Below are 19,936 nucleotides of genomic sequence, written 5' to 3'. Positions count from 1 at the left end.
CCATCACCCCGTGCCGCTTTTCTGCTTTTAATCGATTTCCATGCTCTATCTGTAGACATGCTCAGTGTGTCACAGTGAGAGCATTCCTGGCTCTGAGGACTCTTTTTAAGTCTGCACATGCCCTTTCATTCAAGCCGCTCCAGTCATACTCAGATTTATTGTTTTCACCCTCCACTTCTGCGGCTTTGTTATAAAATTCAACCCACAAATAGGGAAAGTATTTCACGTCTAACAACTCACCAGCATATAACTTCTATATATGCCTTTTATGCGTAACATCGAGTCTTGACATTATCGTCTCCCGCTTTGTTAGACGACGCGTGGACGAGTGATGTCTCTTTGCTGTTCTGATGTGAGAGCGGGCGACACAAAGCTCTTTCTTACTTCACCTTGCAGCTCGAGTGCTCCTCATGTTGAATGGAGGTTCTTAAAACAGCAACCAGGGAACAATGGCTTCATGCACTCATCACCCATCACGCCACGCTCAAGGTGAAAACAACAATAACACTATGACTCCAAGGCTGCTGTTACCATAGAGACAAAGATAATAAGCTTCAGGGAGAGAATGACAGAGATTTGATATTGTCGTCGTGTAAGGGAAGAGAGTGAGATTGGTTGATTCATTCTGAGATGCTTTACCAAGACTAGTTATTGTGAAGCAGGAAGTGCTCTGATGAAGGATGGTCAGAATGGTGGGGATCTGAGTTTTAGAGGAGCCAGGCAGTGTGTTTTGGGATGGGGGGATGGAAGGGGGGTGAGCTCCTCTCTGTGATCCAATCCGCCCTGGGCTGAGCTCTTAATGCGGCCCTGACGCCTTGCTGGCGCAGGGGCCACGCTGCTGCACATCTGGAGCCAATTACCCAGGAGGGGGCTGTGACACCCCCCACCCCTCCCCTCACTCGGCTCCACTGTCCAATGCAGGACCCAACATTCTCACAGTTGCATTCCTCCCCTTCGTCCATCTTTCCTTCTCTTTTCTGCCTCACAAACATCTACATCCGCGATCCTGCACACAGGCGCCTTTCTTCCCTCTACACAGCGGATAAAGAATGTAATCATCAACATAGAATGACGCAAACTCACACTGCCTGCTCTCTGCCTTCTCCTGGCATAACTCCCACAGAGTATCATTGACTTAAATCATGTTTTCCTGTGGCAGAGCACTGGCAGTAAACACCACTTGTGAGTAAAGCACATTTAGTACCAAATCAGCTTTTACAGGTGTGATTTATGGGGTGCCTCCATTTCCACAGAGGAGAGCCCCAGGGACTGTGTGTGTTTGTGTGTGTGTGTGTGTGTTCAGGTTGTAGGTTTGAATACAGGACTCTGAGCCTTATTCTACCTGAACAAATCCTAGGGTCCCGTGAACACAGGATGGGGGAGGGTTCTGCTGCTCCGACCCAATGACCGATGGATGTAATTCAGTTTGTAGTGGTGCAGAAAGTGAGGTGGGGGCTCTGGCTCGCTCGCTCGCTCGCCCCTCAGGAGCTCTGACCGGGGTCATGAGACTTGGAAATGGGCTTGGCTATACCTGGGCTATATTCTTCCTATTCCCCACTGCCCTGTTTGGCACCGATGCTATGGTTCATTAGCTGCAGCTATAGGGTGTACCTGGGCAGGGAGCCAGAGGATTGAGCTGTCCCGGGTCATACAGGCATCATTTGGAGCGCAGACTGCGGAGAGAATGTGGAAACTCCACAGGTGGCTGAAATGTAGTCGTATACAGAGAATCACTGGACTGAAATATGGGGTATGGGCTTCAGGGAGCCGGCCTGTGCTTATGTGCAATAAAATGTTGGCATTTTCAGACGATACATCCAGAAATATGTCAGTGTGTGTGTGTGCCGAGGACATTTCTATGTTTTGGGGTCTCATGAACACGTGTGCAAGTGTTTGCTGTCAGTGATGTATCTAGATTCATGTAGCGTCGCAGACTACTCCCATGTTCCCCCTGGGAGCATAATTCAGGATTTGGCCTTGACAACCACTTACAGTGAGGAGGAGAGGAGGCAGGGCAAAGAGCAAGTTTGACACAAGGAGACAGTTGGTAGAACAAAGAAACCAAACAAATCATCCCAAACTGTAAAAATGCCAGCTCTGGCTCCAGGGGGAAAGTGAGGGAGAGAAGAAATAAAACATACAAATTTAAGCAAAGTAGCTACGACGGAAGCAAAGAGGAAGAGAGCGGTGAAGATGAGGAAGGAGAGGTGGCTCATGTAGGCCCATGGTGCCCTCTGCTGGAGAGTGTGAAGCTCAAAAAAATGTCCTCATGAGCTGGATGGAGCTTCAGTGGGTACAAATACCCCACATTGACCACATGTAGTGACCACACACACACACCTTCACTGTCACACACTGTCCCTCTCACACAAACAAACAATTTTCATTCTACATTTCAGCTTTTACCCTGCAGGTCCGGTAGAAACCTTCATGCCTCTGTTCATGAAGACAATCTGTTATCTGCTGGCTTTATTGCTTCGACCTTCTCCGCTCGGTAAGGTCATGTCTAAGAGGTTGTTTACAAGACAGTCTGTATCCCAGGGATGTGTAAGATCTGGGACCCGGGCTCTTTATTTGAAGCAGCTGGAGCAGAGGCATGTGGTGTGCTGACATTTGGCAGAGTGGGGTGAGAGGTCAAGTCTAACACCAATAAAGTTGAGACTTTGATCGTGGCATTTATGGATGGAGCCGACTTCTCCTCAGACGCAGCACTCACTGAGATAGGGAGAGAGAAAACAACACGTAAAAGGTTCGAGGAAGGGAAGGGATAGTGGGGAAGCACTTAGGAAGAAGGAGGGAAGGGAGAAGGGATGGAAGGTTTTGGCAATTTATTCTAATTAAATAAATAAATCTTTAAAGGGATTTGTTTTCATTCAGTTTGCACATTCGAGGTGTAAGGCAATCCGTTGTAGGTTTTGATTGGCTGACTTAGTAAAGGTTGCCACTGATGAAAAGCGAAAGAAAAGTGACAATAACGTCTTTTTATGTATCCATCTATATTTGTCATGTTAGTTTATGTCAAATAGTTTGAAAATTGTCTTCATCAAGTCAGAAAGAAGGAGAGAAAGAAAGAAAAGTAGATTTATCCTGAAGCAGCCACAAGGGGGCGATAAAACGACATAGAAGAACAGGACAGGTGAGCCGTCGCCATACCTAGTTTGCAGGTATGCATTATGGGAAACGTATGCCCAGACTTCTTTAAACTACAAATAGAAGAGCACGTGACCTCTGGGTTGACAGGTTGAGGCTGGCGGGCGGTACGTGCTGAGTTTGTGATGCGGAACTCGTAGCTCCTCCTCGGCGTGTTTCGGTGCCTTCCTATTTACTCAAACACACACACACACAGGCTGCCGATCACGTAGCTTCACGCCGAGACCAGTGAGCGTTCGGGCGGCTTGGCAGGGGACTGACTGCTGCCCTGTGGCTCAGGAGGACAGGAGCAGGTTGTGCCATGAACGCAACACGGCGCAGAGCTGCTTCATTCTAATCTCAGTTGTTTGTTCATGTTTCGCTCCCCGGTGAGGCTTTTGTTGCCAGCCGAAAAAAATGAAGTTTAACGGGGTACTGAAGCTTCGTATCGGGGAGGCGGTGGACCTGAAGCCGACCACCTTCTCCCTCCGACACTCCGTCATCTTCAACAAGTCGCGTCCGGCTCTGGATCCGTACATCGTAGTGAAGGTGGACGACTTGAAGATCGGACAGACGCACGCCAAACACAAAACCAGCTCGCCGACCTATAACGAGGAATTCTGCCACAAAGTCCGCAACGGGAAACGCATCGAGTTGGCGGTTTTCCACGACTCTTCAATCGGATATGATGACTTTGTGGCCAACTGCACCATCCAGTTTGAGGACCTCATCAAAGTCTCCAACACAGGAGAGACGTTTGAGGGCTGGGTGAGTAGAAGTCGAGCTTACAGGTGGAAATAAAGATTAGAATGGAAACAGGTTTAAAAAACTTAAAGCAAAATGTGGACATATTCTATGATAGGCTTTGTTTTCTCCTTGAGGCATGTTCACTACACACTAACTGTGCTGTTCTGCATCAACACACTGACTCCATCTCTCCTGCTGTCTGAGCTGAGAACCAGAGCGCCTCATAAGGGCCCAGAGCCCCAAACATATGTCAGAATTGTTCTCGCCTCACTCAAGCAGCATTATCTCCTCTGTTTTGATACGTTTCAGTAACTCATCAGCTGTATTTGACTCCTGTCTGAAAACATATCATCCAGATCCTCATGTCACACACACCTGTAGGGAGATCAGTCTGAGGTTTGTAGGTCTTCATCTCAGATCAGACACACATGGATCCTCCTCAACCTGCCCACAAAGTTTCATGAAAATCAGCTCAGAATATTTTGACCTATAAACCATCTGAATGTAACAAAAGTCCTCATTTATTCATGATTTGTCTGAGCGTTTGAGTGGCGGTTCAGAAGTGGACAGGGACTTTTATGTCTTCCACCTACAACCCAGGAAGTGGCCACAGTGATCAGCAGTATATGTGCTCTGAAACCACAAGTGGCCTCAGAGCGAGGCCAAGGTGTTATTTCTGCTTTTCTGCAGAGCCATGCAGCCATGCGAAACTATGAGGGTAGGCGCACAGACTTGCAGAGCCCCGGCTACACAGCATGTGACCACCCAGGACAAACAAACGCACCCTGCTGCCATCCCACTGGGCTCCCTGCAGCCTGTGTGTGTGTGTGTGTGTGTGTGTGTGTGTGTGTGTGTGTGTGTGTGTGTGTGTGTGTGTGTGTGTGTGGGTGTGGGTGTGTGTGAACCTGAACCTGCCCAGACCTGGAGGAGGCTGATGTGGTATCGACCCACTGCATCTCTTTATTTACACACTTGTCCTATATTGGACAGCTTGGCTCCGCCCACTAAGACACATCTTAAGACAGCACATTTTAAGAACACTGAGAGGAAGTGGTGCACAACTGATGCTCATCTTACAGTTTCTACAAGAAGAAGTCAAGAAGAAATGTCAGTGATGTCGTCACTTCAGGGCTTGAGGTTGTTATCTTTCCGACGAGAGGCCTTGTTCTTGTTTTTGCTTTGTCGGCAGTTTGCTATGTGAAGCAGCAGCGGCAGCGGCGGCGGCAGCAGCAGAGACCGAAGGCACAAGCCTCCACTCGCCCACGCCGCTGCTTTCTCTCCACTTTCCCACCGTCTGATCTGTGCTCAAGGGCTCACTGCTGTTTCTCTGTTGGCCCTGAGCCAAGTCTCGCTGGTCTTAGGTGACAGATTTGTTGTTGGACTGGAGCCACAAGTGCACACACACACACACACACACTTTTATTAAACTTACTAAACTAAAATCCAGTGCGTTAGGATCCAGGTCATCACAAACTGTCACTCTGTCTGTGCTTCTAAAGAGAATCAGGCTCAGCTCGCCGAATAATTAACTCTAGAAGGCTGAATGCTTTAGCCCCGCCCCTCCACTGCTTAGTAAAGGCGTCCCCCCTTCATCTCTGCATACAGGGGGGCTCATTAACCCCGAAACAGCCAGGGTCACACTCATTAGTGAGTGAAGTTGTCAGAACCACCCCGGACTTTCAATCAATGACATTTAGACACAGGATGATGCAAGTAGTGTGTGTGTGTGTGTGTTTGTGTGTGTGTGTGTGTGCTGGCGTCTCATTTTCCAGCTGTGTGGCCGCCGCTTGACTCCATCCACCCCCGACCTGTTAGTTTCACATCCTCGCCCCTGCAGGCCGGTTTCCTTCGCCGCCCACCAGCCTCCTCTGGTGCCTTCACACAGATACTGGGGACTGAGCTGCATTCATTTAGCTCCTTTGTTGTCATTCCTTTGGCTGTAATGGAGAACTGACGTGGAGTTGAACCTCGCCCTAAAACTATTCAAACGCAAAAGAAGGGGAAATGAGACTGTCCTCAATTTAGCAAATTACCCCCCTCTTTTAAGCTCGCTTCACGGAATCACTGGCATCATCCGTTTCTATAATGGGAATCAAACTTCCTGTAATGCAGGATTAGCTGTTCTGCTTTTTAAATACACAACACCACGCCACCAGCATCCATCACAGCACACACACACACACACACACACACACACACACACACACACACACACACACACACACACACACACACTCACACTCTCACTCTCACTCACACTCACACAGACACACACACAGGCGCTCCACCTTCACACTGTCAGAGTCGCTGAGGTGTCGCAGGTTTCTGCTTTGTCTTTTGAGGTTTTGCTGAAGATGGCAGCTCTCAAAGTGGACGGTTCAAACTGGGAACCGAGAGATAGAGTCAAGATGAGGTGACACACACTCGACCATGAAGCACAGACACCAGCTGTGTGTGTGTGTGTGTGTGTGGCCTTAATACATCTCTATTTAAGGTCAGACTCAGACTTCATCTTGGTTCCCCTGTGGCTGGGTCTCGTTCTGTATTCTCGTCTCCGGCCGCCTCTGACTTGGACCTTTTTGTCTCGGCGTGCAGGTCTTTTAATTCTTCGCATTTGAAAGCTGTCACTCACTCACTCACTCGCAGCTGCAGCATTGTGTCACCGCCACCTCCACAACCTGCCCTACCTGCTCCACCTGCTGCGCTGTTTTGGCGTGACGCCGTCCAAATTCTCCCCACTTTACATACGTGCAGAAGAATGCAGCTGTATTGTGTTGTGCTCCAGGTTTCTACCCAGTGCGTCATACTGCACCTTTAATAGGACAAATCTTATATTCAATTGCCTCTGTGACGTCACCTGTGTTATGTTTAGCAGCAGTTTAATGTGTGTGTGTGTGTGTGTGTGTGTGTGTGTGTGTGTGTGTGCGTGTGCGTGTGCGTGTGCGTGTGTGTGTTCATGCAGATTGACCTGGAACCAGAGGGCAAAGTCTACGTCCTGGTTTCGCTCACCGGATCCTTCATCGACGGTAAGGCCGCTCACAGCCGGCGCTTCACTCCCTCGTGACTCTGCCCCACATTGTCCCCCGCCATTGTCCCGCTTTCAATTGTTACTGAAACACCTAAGACGCTGCCGCGCGCAGTTCAAAAGGCCGTGGAATGATGTGCACACGCATACCTGAGCCAGTGTGACTCGGCCGGGCCGGTATGTGGCGACGTGCGTTCTGTCTGGTTCATCTGGTGCGATGTAGAGAATGTTTGCGTACCTCAGACTTCAGGTTCAGTGTGTGGAGGTTTGAGCCGTCCTCCTACACCCACACACACTCTGTTTAGATATGAACAGGTGGGCCTACTTGTTTTAATGTTTGCTGACTAATTATTATTTATTTACTATTTCTCAGTACAAGACAATTTTATTTAATCCTTTAGTTTTACAGTGACAGTAAACTTCTTGTCATATTAAAAGCTTTGTATCGACCTCTTCCTCTCTGGTTCGTGCTCTCAGGTTTGTCTCCTATAATCCCTTCTGTCACAAAGTTAACAGCAGTCACTTCCACGGTTAATGACAGCAGTTCGATTGAAAAGTTAAAGAAATGTGCGCGTAAGAAGAAAACACACTGAAGTCGATTTGAAGCTTTTTATCATCTCAAAGCCGCTCTGCGTCGGCGTCAGCTGAACCAGAAGCTCCTTCACACCACGGCCACAGCTCTATCACACATAGGTTTGCGATGGGTGGGCTCTGCAGACACCGTTTCCGGTGTGTGTGTGTGTGTGTGTGTGTGTGTGTGTGTGTGTGTGTGTGTGTGTGTGTGTGTGTGTGTGTGTGTGTGTGTGTGTGTGTGTGTGTGTGTGTGTGTGTGTGTGTGTGTGTGTGTGTGTGTGTGTGTGTGTGTGTGTGTGTGTGTGTGTGTGTGTGTGTGTGTGTGTGTGTGTTTTAACACTTCTCAAATGGCTCGCCTGTACAGCAGAACAAGTGTGCCTCTCATGCACAGGCAGCCAAACCACACAGAAACGCAAAGAATCTACATATACGACGCGTCTGACTTCCTGTACAGCTTGTCACCTCAGGCAGTGAGGAACACGACCAAGCATCACTCAGGACTTCAGCCTGGGGCCTTTTAATGTGGAGTGGCGATATTTACTACTCATTATTACTGATGAGGTCACCGTGAGACAAACCTGATCCTCCTCTGTTGTTGTTTGGTGTTGTCAGAGGGGGCCACGGAGAATAAGCCCCATCCCGAGTTCACACGAAAGCGTCAGGGGGCGGTGAGACGGAAGATCCACCAGGTCAACGGACACAAGTTCATGTCCACCTTCCTCCGCCAGCCCACCTTCTGTTGTCACTGCAGAGAGTTTATCTGGTGAGAGACGCGCCGGAGGACCTCCTTTACTGTTGCCATGGCACACCTGTATGTTTGTGTGGAGTGTAAACAATGTCTCTGTCTCTGTCGTAGGGGTGTGATTGGAAAGCAGGGCTACCAGTGCCAAGGTGAGCAGAACTTCTGTCTCTGCAGCACTTGAATGCATCAAATTGCGGGTGTGACGTTCAACGACTGTGTGTGTATGACATATCTTCTCCTCTGCAGTGTGTGTCTGTGTGGTTCATAAACGATGCCACCAAAAAGTCGTCAACGTGTGTCCTCGCATGAAGAAGCCAACAAAGGAGCAGCAGGTAAGACCGGCCTGAGCGCAAGGTGAAGCTGCATGTTCTGGCCACCAGGTGTCAGTAGAGCACAACCGCAAGCATGTTCCCTTTTAAAGTACACTGCATCCTGAACTACAACTTAAAGTTCACCTAAAAAAAAAAAGGTCACACACTCTAATATTTTGTTGATTGATGATGATTGTTTGATGATGGGAGGGTCGGACCACTGCGCAAAGCCTTCTCCAGCACATCCCAAAGATTCTCAATGGGGTTAAGGTCTGGACTCTGTGGTGGCCAATCCATGTGTGAAAATGATGTCTCATGCTCCCTGAACCACTCTTTCACAATGTGAGCCCGATGAATCCTGGCATTGTCATCTTGGAATATGCCTGAGCCATCAGGGAAGAAAAAATGCATTGATGGAATAATCTGGTCATTCAGTAAATTCAGGTAGTCAGCTGACCTCATTCTTTGGGCACATAATGTTGCTGAACCTAGACCTAGACCTAGACCTAGACCTAGTTAAATCCAGGTGGCGACTTTTTTTTTTGGCCGGGCAGTGTAGTTTTGGTTACTAAAGTTGCTGTGGCGACAACAGCTGCAGCTGTTCTTTGAAAGTGAAATTCCCCCACACACACACACACACACACACACACAGACACAGACCGATCTGCTAAACACCTGCAGTCTGTAGGTTCCTGCTTTTGTGCTGAGCTGGTCACTTAAGCAGAACACTGACGTTACCATATTTGAATTTTCCGCATGAGCCTTTCCTTGGCCTCATAACATCTGGTCACATGACTCCTGCTGCACCGCACTGCAACATATAGGACACACACAACATGACCTCTTATAAAGAGTGTGCTGAACGATACAAGTTTCTCTTCCTTGGGAAAGAGAAGCAAACGCTGCATAAACGGAAGTAAAGCAGTTCTGAGTGACATTTAAGAACTTTTTAATGTGTGTGTAAGTATTTTTGAAGGATTTGCTGCGACCGTGTGACGCTTCCTCTCCAGTATATATGCAGTAGAGTGTTAAATGTGTTTGTCTCTCCTCTTCCTTCAGCCCACTACCCAAGGCTTCAGTATCAACATCCCACACAAGTTCAACATCCACAATTACAAGTCGCCCACCTTCTGCGATCACTGCGGCTCGCTGCTGTGGGGCATCGTCAGGCAGGGGCTGCAATGCAAGAGTAGGAACCTTCATCTGGGCCCACATTCGTCTTACACAATCACTGCCTCGCTGCTTTAGGAAACTCAATGTCCCTTGTCTGTGTTTTGTGTGTCTTGCACTTCGCTCTGCAGTGTGTGAATTGAACGTCCACATCCGCTGCAAAGGCAACGTAGCGCCCAGCTGTGGGGTCAACAGTGTGGAGTTGGCCAACACGCTGGCACAGATAGGCCTGCAGCCCGGAGGACCCTCCAGACCCCCCTCCATGGTGAGCAACGCTTCTCAGGTGGAACGCCTGCGTAGTGTAGATGAATGCCACTGCAATCATGATCAAAGCAATGTTCTTACTCTCATCAGATCGGAAGTGCAGGTCATAGCCAATCAAAGGGGTCCGGTGTGAAGAAGGAGAGCGAGGAGCCTCGGCGTGAGGGCAGACGCCTGGGCCTTGCCAACTTCACCTTCCTCCAAGTGCTCGGGAAAGGCAGCTTTGGAAAGGTGAAGCGTGGAGCTCAGTTTTTCTGAAAATACATGAAGGTGTTAATCTGTAAGCTTTACCCATGTGTCTTTGTGTGTGTGTGTGTGTGTGTGTGTGTGTGTGTGTTGCACGCACAGGTGATGCTGACCAAGCTGAACGGCACCGATCAAGTGTTTGCGGTCAAAGTGTTGAAGAAGGACATCATCCTGCAGGACGACGACGTGGAGTGCACCATGACGGAGAAGAGGGTGCTGTCCCTGGCCTGCTGTCACCCCTACCTCACACAGCTGTACTGCTGCTTCCAGACACCGGTCAGTTCTGTTGGCTCATCCACCTCGCAGTGCACAGATTGGTCTGCAGGTGGCGGCAGCGTGCCTGTGTTTGTGTCTTTGTTCTGACTGTGAAAGGGCATGAATGAAGGCCGGATTGTCTCGGCTGCCGGCAGGACAGGAGCAGGATAATCTGCTTTACATGTTTGAATCTGCTTAACCTAGTGGATCAAAATAGAGGGACTGAGCGGGGAACAAACCGGCTGACGCCTCTGACTCACACACACCCAGCTACGCTTAGTGACGCGCCTGTTTTCCACCACTGTTTACTCTTTCCTTTACCCGTAACACACAGTTACTCAGAAATGCTGATACGACACCACTGATACACTTCAACCTTTTTAAGTTTCCTGCCAGCAGCTTGATGTCTGAGGGGGAAACACACTCTGCATCTCCAGCAGCTTGGTTTAATCATTTAAAAGTAAATGTTGCTTGTCACTTAGCTAATGGAAGTCTGGAAGAAGTCTGGAGGAATAAAATATGCAAAACTCTGATTTGGAAGTAGACGTTTTAGTATCAACTCCCTCATTACTGTCACCTCCCCCGGTGTGTTTAAAGAGCTGTTTCACTGCTGAGAAGGAACACACACACACACACACACACACACACAGTTTTCTTTACTGCTGGACCACATGATTATCGTATATCACCCATATCATTTCAGAAGGTGTGTGTGTGAGCCTCTCCAGTCTAAAGCCCTGTGCTGTAGCTGCTGTGTGTGTCCTGATTGCTTCAGGGAGCTTTATGAGCACATCTGTACATCACGTCCTGCTGCAGCGCCTTCTTCACCCCCAGGCTCTCATTTTCCTCTGCACTTATCGACTGTAGCCTGTAATGAGAAAGAAAGATTTATAGGGCCGATTGCTTTTTTTTTTCTTCTTCTTTTGCCCACCGCTGAGTTGGAAGCTGCAGACATCAACACATAATCCATTACATCGACGTGTGAAATGTATGAGTGTGATCCTTGAAGCGGGCCGAGCGTCGTCATGGCTGCTCACACCGTTTAATAACATGGGAGTTAGTGTGTGTGTGTGTGTGTGTGTGTGTGTGTGTGTGTGTGTGTGTGTGTGTGTGTGTGTGTGTGTGTGTGTGTGTGTGTGTGTGTGTGTGTGTGTGTGTGTGTGTGTGTGTGTGTGTGTGTGTGTGTGTGTGTGTGTGTGTGTGTGTGTGCGCACATGTGAGAAATGTCTCTTCCTCTCCTGTGTTGTAGGACCGTCTCTTCTTTGTGATGGAGTTTGTGAACGGCGGTGACCTGATGTTCCACATTCAGAAATCCAGGAAGTTTGAGGAGCCCAGAGCTCGATTCTACACGGCAGAGATCACATCAGCGCTCATGTTCCTGCACAGCAAAGGAATCATCTACAGGTGGGCAGCAACCAGAGCTCCATCAATAAGCTATCAATACATCAATGACACATTACAGCAACGCAAGTGCTGCTCAGAGACATTTAACAGACTTAATTACAGGATTATCAGTCAAGTCATAACACTAAAGGAAAATAAAAAAGACCATAAAACATACAAGACATAGAACTGTGACAAGAGGCATAGGTACAACAATTTAAGGAACATTATAAGAACATTTGATAAACTTTCTTTCAAATTAAATCAATTTATAAAACATTCTATCAAAACGTATATTATACTTGTATTAGTTATATATTAGAATTGAAATTTCCCCATCATTATTTAGAAAGTCTATTCGTTTCAAGAACCAGTGAAGTATTTTATGTTTATCTTGTTTTGACTCGAGACAACTCCGGGAAATTCCAGAAACAAAGGAAATGGGAAAGTGTGTGTGTGTATGGGTGGGTGGGTGGGGGTGTGTGTGTGTGTGTGTGTGTGTGTGTGTGTGTCAGTCAGATGGCCGCTCTGTGGGTTTCCCTCATTATCACCTCTGCTTCCCTCACAGACGATCCTCCGGTCACACACACACACACCCCATAATAGCCAGCAGAGACCAAATGTGTTTCATAGGTTACACACAAACAACAGCACCGACATCATTTTCCTTAATCCTTTGTTATATTTCCATAACTCGTCCGTGTTTCACTCGTGTCCCAACCCGGTGTTCTCCAGGATGATGTCACCTGGCTCCTTACCACCACTCGATAAGAGGGCATCATGTGAGCTGACAGTAAATCCTGAGTTATAATTAGGCTCCCCTGTTTTCCATGTCAGCCCATCGCCACATGACATGGCTGTTGGTTGAAGAGGCCAGACACGGTTGCTCGCTCGGTCGCCACTTTATGTAACGTCAATATGAGGCGGAGGAGGAGGAGTCACTCAACGCTCCAATTACACTACATATGTCATGTGTGAGTGTTTACCCTCGCTGTTCTCTTCCCATCCAGGGAGAGTTCAGGATGAAAGATAAACCGAGCAGGCCGATGTTACAGGACAAGATTTGCTCATCAGATGTTTCAGCCATAACTTTTGTTTTAATCGCAACAGCATCCTCGGGATTTTAGTCTCTGTAACTTAATGTTAATTAAGAAAAAGGGAGACAAACAGAGCGACGAACTAATCTTATCACAGGCAGATATGTTGAAATAACATGATAATGTAACTGCAGAATTTCAGATGACGTCATCGGTGCTGGATTGATGATCTCGTTGGTACAATTTTTACAGAATTACATCATACCACCATACAGACAGCTGCAAAACGCATCATGGGCAGTGGGGAGGACAGAAAGGGGGGGACACGGGGGAAAACAAAGAAGGGGAGAAATTTATGTCCTTATATGGAGCATAAGTTTGAATCGGCATGTAAACTTATTGACTGCATGCCGAGGATACACACACATGATGAAATGTTCAACCAAAGTTCAACTTCAGACAAATATGCTTGACGCAGGCTGGATTTAATGTATATTCAACCCCGACAGACACTTTTGGCTTTACTAATCTCATTGATAACAACCCAGTGTGTTTGTGTACCTGTGGTCTGTCTGCACACTGTTACCAACATTGCAAACATGTCAACTTACTAAGGAATTTGCATAGAGTACAGGCGGTTTGTCCAGATGTGTTGTCGCCCTCTAACCACATTTACAGTCTGTGCGTCACTGTGTCTGCGTCTGAACATCCTCTTCCTCTTCCATGGCAATTCTCGTATTAGCACAACTGTACTTCTGACCCCGTTAGTTGCTCTAGAAAGCCGATTCAGCTCGGCGGCTCCTTACCAGGCGTTAATCACCCGGCGTTGCACTTCAGGAGCAGAGTTGATGCATTGATATGTCGTGTTTGTAGTATAAAAGCATTATAGGATGAAGGATTATGAAAACAAGTGTGTATGACGTGGCTGAGTGGCCCCGGTGTGTAAGCTGCAGTGTGTCGATCTTGTTTGGCTCGTCTCCAAGCTGGCATGTTACGTCTGAGTCACACACTGTTACACAATCGGCTTACAGTAGGGAAGAGCAAACCAGAACAATCCAGCCGCAGCAAAATTACTCAGTTACGTCATAATGTTGTGAACTGGTTTTGATGACATTTGCTGGAAGGGAAATCTGAGCCAATCTGCATCCCGTGGCGGGTCAAAGAAGACTAGACTAGACTAGACCAGAGCAGATACAAATCAACATCAAAGCACTCCTTCCCCCGTCAGCTCTTACTGTTGTGTCTGCTGGAGGAAAATCTCCCAGAATTCATAGTTTTTTGTTATTTCTGTCTCGCCTTTCAGGGATCTCAAGTTGGACAACGTTCTTCTGGACAAAGACGGCCATTGTAAGCTGGCAGACTTTGGCATGTGCAAGGAGGGCATCAATGAAGGCGACAACACCGGCACTTTCTGTGGCACCCCGGATTACATCGCACCCGAGGTCAGCCTCCGCTCGTCCCTGAACCACACCATATCCAGTGACAGTACACACACCTGGACTGGGACTAACAATAACCACACACTGCTGAATTCTTTATGCAGCGCCACACCTGTAATGTTACACCCACACACACACACACAGCCCGTCAGGTGTGTCGTCCATTACTAACCCTGTCTGTCTGATAAGTAACCCAGCTCTGTCAATAGTGATCCGTTCACATAGGCCCTCATTTTAGATGCCCTCATACAATTTCAGTTTCATAATGAGAAGAGTGGACGGGGCTTAGTCTACCTTGTAGTTGTGCTGTTGTATATTTCAGACTTTCCAGCAGGGAACAGATTCAAACTTTGTGCTGGAGGTCCTCCGAGTTCACTGAGTTCCCAGTCTAACCTCTCTCTCCATCACTCCACCTCACTAAAAACAAACAGTGCGGTCGCTTACTGCAAACTGGCCTTTGACTCAGTGTGAGGCAGCACACCTGCATGTAGCCGGCACCAGTCCAGCTCCGGCCTCTTGTAGTCCTGATGGGAACTGTGGACTTCACAAACCTTCAGCACAAACCTTCATGCACAGTGACAGATGAGTGACTGAAGGGCTGAGGGGCCTCGCTGGTGTTTGCTCACTCGCTGCATGACCAATACGTTCATGCCTGGACTTATGAAAGGCTCCTTTTGCTCCCTCACACACTCGCTCCTCAGTGTCACTTCACCAACATGCACTAATTACACCTTATGGAGTGCATTTAAGTTCACTGTTGCTCTTTTAAGCCGGTTGATTAACCTATTTGTGTGCTGTGACCTGCTCCCACAGATCCTCCAGGAGATGCTGTACGGGCCGTCTGTGGACTGGTGGGCGCTGGGGGTGCTGCTGTACGAGATGCTGTCGGGTCACGCCCCCTTTGAAGCGGAGAACGAAGACGACCTCTTTGAATCCATCCTCAACGAGGAGATTGTTTACTCGTCCTGGCTCGGCGCAGAGGCGGTGGATATACTCAAATCTGTGAGTGAACACACAGCGGCATGTCCTTCACCAGGTCCAGTTTCATCGGCTGCAAATATTATGAATTGCCGGATGACGGGGGAAATTGGATGAGGCCCAGGTGTTGCTGTTGTCTTTGGGTTTCTTATCTTATTGGCAGAGGTTCACAGTCGTTACGTTGCCTCTGCCAGACAGCATTCCACTTTATGCACATTATACAACTGCTGGAAACGTCTGTGGGGTTTTTTATATCTGAACTAATGGCACAGGAAATCAATGTCTCAGTGAGGATGTGTGCGGTGCATTGGGCAGCAGCGTTCAGTTCTCAAACCAGCAGTCCTTGTGAGAACATTACCCAGGATGGTGAGATAATAAAGAGGGAGATGATAGGAAGCAAGATGATAAGAGCCCAAGACCCTTCGATTTGATTAAGTAAGGGTCACATTTCTGTTGCTCGGCGCGTTTGTTTTCCTCCACGCTGACTGACAGGCAAACTCCCACTGGTGGTGGTGTCCAACTCTGCCCCACAGCTGTTTGAGGCGGGGGCTCTTGCATAACTGCATTAAGTCAAGGTCCACTGCCCGGCCACAGCTCAGGACAGCCAGTGGAAACGCAGCAACCCCTCCTCTGCCCCACCCCTGCTGCATCCCGCCTGCTGTTGTTTCCCGGCGTGCTTGAAGGAAGCGCCAGATCAAGCTCCCCCTCAAGTCTGGCACGTTACGTACAGATTTGTGCTTGTGTGAGTGGATTTGCACTATTTATACCGACAGTTGATCTGTGGCTCTTCTTGTTCCAATAAGCAAGTCCAGGTCAGACGGGGGAACACGGCCCTTATGTAAATGTCCTGGACTTATCCAAAGGGCTTTGCAAGGCCTCAACCTGCACCAGGAACAGTTAGGGATTCATTGTCTTGCTCAAAAACACTTCGACAGGCTCTCTAGGAGGAACCCAGAATCAAACCAGGAACCTTCTGGAACCTTCTTGACAACCCCATGCCCCCATGGTTGCACTTCCTCATTTCTTATTCCTGCATCTGTTCTCAATGCAAGACACACAAATTCCCGCTACTGTTTCTGTGCGACATTTTGCATTGGTCTCTTTGCTGCACGGTGTAGTGGAGCACAGCCTGGTATTGTGCTGACGCAGCAGTTCTGGTGGGTAGGATGGCACAGCTGACGCGTAGCCGTGGAAACATGGCATCAGCCTCAATGGAAGAGTTTCATTTCACATTTTTGGTCAGTACAGTTTGACAAAAATGCAGTCGGCTCCTCAACTGATCGCCCACTGCTGCCCTCTTTTTCTGAGCCACTTCATATTATTCACTCGTTATTAGCAGGATTACAAGAACATTGACATATTTCATGACCTTTGGTGGAATTTACCCGTTATCATCGCGAAGTAGAACGATGGGGGAGGAATCTAATCTACCAGGCTTAATGGGAAGGGCAGGCGTGTCCACCATCAATAAGTGCCATCTGCTTTGGATCCAGATAATGACCAGGATCTGGTGGTCAGGAGTGTGTGAGGCCTCATTTACCCCAGTCAAAATGCATTTCGGTGTTATGGGAACACCGGGGAATGCGAGCTCAGTCTTGTTTAAAGGGCCAGGCAGGTATGAATGTTTCAGCCCTGTTAACTAAAAGGTTAACAAAGCAGGTCCCTACACGCAGCTGCATTACCGGGCAGATATGATGCATCTCTGCCAAAAAGTGAAATACATCTTTGACTTGGTTGAATTAGTTTATGCCACAGCAATGTCAACATCTACTTGCAGAGACTTAAAAGAATTTGAGACTTAGAGCAAACGCCTTAAAAGTCTGTCCATTAATGTTTTATCACACGTTTCCATTTGCTCCTTTCCCTCTCTCTCTCTCTCTCTCTCTCTCTCTTCTCGTCTTCCTGAGGCCTGCTGCATGGCTCAGATAATTTCTATGCTGGTTAATTGTGTTTTGTGCTGATGTCGTAACATGGCATATTCATCTTTACAATGATGAATTACACGTGTGACTTTCCCTCTGGCCTTTCCCGGCTTCCAGTCTCAGACTTTGGAAATTGACCCCAGCTGGAGTTCAACAGGTGATTCACTGTTGTATTCTGTTGAGTACAACACCAGGAAGTTGAGACATCATAAATGTAATATCCTGTACGTGGTTGCTCTATAAACCTGTAATAATTGGAGGTGCCAGATATCATTCAGGGTGTGTTATTGTTAGAGCCTGGGCAGAGCATTGACGGGATGTCGCCCTGGCTCAAGGCCAGTTTGGTTTTGATCTTAGAAAAGTGCTCAGTCTGACACAATAGAGTCGTTTGCCTATCATTTCCTGTTTTGGTACAGATCATGAGTAAACACACAGTGATTCAAAACATTTTAATCCCACTTTCTTTTTGTTTCTTTTTACGTGTTATGAAATTAAATCTTCTAAACGTTAATTAATAAAGTTCATCCACCTCTTGGTTTCCACAGTTCTTGACCAAGAACCCAGCACAGCGTCTGGGCTGCGTGGCCTCTGAGGGCGGAGAGAGCGCCGTGACCAGCCACGCCTTCTTCACCGGCATCGACTGGGAGAAGCTCAACCGCCGCGAGATAGAGCCGCCGTTCAAGCCCAAGATTGTAAGTGATGACTGCAAGAGTTCACATTTACAAGCTGACAGTGTGCCAGTGTGTTATAATGTCATAATGTTTGACTTTGTCTCGCCAACACTTGTTCTGCATTGCGACATTAGCAAAGCTACTCTGTAGTTTTACCTGACGGTTACCTGTTGCTACAAGTTTGTTTCTTTGTCATTCCTGTGCAGAAAACACCAGAGGACGTCAACAACTTTGACCCCGACTTCACTCAGGAGGAGCCCACCCTCACGCCTATTGATGACCCGCTCATCCCCTCCGTCAATCAGGACGAGTTTGCTAGCTTCTCCTTCACCACACCCGAGCTTTTGGACAGCTAAGAGTTTCCTGGCCGACTCCGCTCAGGGTCTGGGAAAAGACAATTCCCCCTGATACTTATGATACTGTGACATTCCCCAGAGAGGTGAGGGTTGAAAGTCCCACAGGGAGCCAAACACGCTCACAGGGAGCCCGGCTACACCTGATGAACTCTTCAGTGCTCCTGTGGTTTCTAATGAAAGTGGCATATGAAGGCAACTGTTGTGTATCATCCTTTTTTGAAGTGGCATTCACTTTTTGACCGCAATGTGTTTGAGACACAATTGTGTAACTTGTGTCATAATGTTCCGATTTGCTGAGCAGCCTTGTGATAGTGTATAGTAAGAATGTCTGTCATTTTAAGTCCAGGTGAAGTCAAGGTTCATGTTAATAAACTCAGACTGTAATGTGATTGTGGTTGGCATCAATGTTGGAATTTTAATGTAGATTTGCTCTTTCCCAGAGGAGTAAGTTTGCTTTTAGTTACTTAAAGCCAGAGAGCACTTAAGAGTATTGTTTGTGTTTCATGATTTGTTTCTTTCTGCTCCGGCACTGTCAAGAGGGTGGAAGCAATCAGATTAAATGTTAACCAACTCTGCCAGAAATCCCCCAGACTGCAGAAAATCCTGGAAGGGTTGACTGAGCAACTGAGCCTGTGGAGGGGGAAGCACATGCTCACATTGAGAGAAGAAGAGTTGAGTGATTCTATCTGATTGACTAAAGTCCGTTGCAGAGGACTTTTGTTGTATGATTTTTCCAAAACCAGAACCTGAAGTAATGACCCAGCATTTATGAATCTGCCCCCTCCACTTAAATGGAAGAGCCAGAGCAGCAGTGAATGATGCAAGGTTTCATCTGAGCCGAGCATATGCTGGTGATTCATTCTTACTGTGAAATGGCTGAAAGTTTCAGGATTTCACCATGTTGGCTCTCTGCCAGGACCACGCCTTTTTATATTAAAATTGAAAGCTTTTCAAAGAAAATTCCAGATCCTTATTTAATGGCAACTTAAATCCATAATATTTATTAATGTTTGTATTATAGGTTGCTGTTTTTTTGCAGCCCGGCTCGCTGTCCAATATCCAATCAGTGGAGTTGAACAGAAGGTTCCCATGTCTTTTCCAAGTGTTTCTCTGAGGTACCGGGGGCACAGAGCTGTGTCGGTGTTCAGGCAGGCGGTCCAGGGATGCTGATTCAGGCAGAGCTCAGTCTGTGCAACCAGAAGCCAAAACGCTGCCAGCTCCCATTTTGAGTTTTGTTGAAGTTAACAGGGGCCTGTGGTGGTGCACAAAGCAGCTGGGAGCTGGAAAGTGTGCAGGAAGGCCAAGAAACAATCCAGGGAAAGTTAAAAAGTTAGTGTGTGTGTGTGTGACTTTTTCTGCTGTCTGTAGACGCCTCATTTCACTATAGAACCACAAAACAACTAAACCAGTCGCTCATGCCACAGGTTGATCATGCAGTAATACAATCCTATGTAATAATATTGTGAAACAAGCTTTATCTGCACATCTCATCTGATCTGCGGTGCCATCAAGGACACGAGGGGAGATGCTGTGAACTGAGAGCACTGCCTAAAGGCCGAGATGAGACAGCAAAAGCAGCCTAGGCGCATCCACACCACAGTCAGTTGGTCTCAAGTTTGAACTTGCTTCTTCTCTGTGATGGCAGAGGGCAGCAGGTTCCTGCGTAGCGTGTCTGTATGTACTCTGCTCTC

At 47.7% G+C, this 19,936-nt stretch overlaps 1 protein-coding gene across 1 annotated transcript; it reads left to right on the top strand.

Moving 5' to 3' along the window:
* The first annotated feature begins 3,319 nt into the window (after positions 1–3,319).
* On the top strand, positions 3,320–18,634 carry prkcha (protein kinase C, eta, a). Its single transcript, XM_076161567.1, has 14 exons — positions 3,320–3,897; positions 6,839–6,902; positions 8,087–8,237; positions 8,331–8,365; positions 8,463–8,548; positions 9,587–9,716; positions 9,829–9,962; positions 10,052–10,189; positions 10,307–10,480; positions 11,709–11,863; positions 14,183–14,321; positions 15,132–15,320; positions 17,764–17,910; positions 18,096–18,634. The coding sequence occupies exons 1-14, from the start codon at positions 3,547–3,549 to the stop codon at positions 18,243–18,245; spliced, it is 2,043 nt and encodes a 680-aa protein (XP_076017682.1). The 5' UTR covers positions 3,320–3,546; the 3' UTR covers positions 18,246–18,634.
* Positions 18,635–19,936: the final 1,302 nt, after the last annotated feature.

Source organism: Genypterus blacodes, unplaced genomic scaffold, assembly GCF_046128005.1.
Source record: "Genypterus blacodes isolate CSIRO-AG114 ecotype Tasmania unplaced genomic scaffold, CSIRO-AGI_Gbla_v1 ptg000112l_1, whole genome shotgun sequence".
Lineage (NCBI taxonomy): Eukaryota > Metazoa > Chordata > Actinopteri > Ophidiiformes > Ophidiidae > Genypterus > Genypterus blacodes.
Note: the sequence above shows the minus strand (reverse complement) of the source record. Positions and strands in the feature narration are given on the sequence as shown.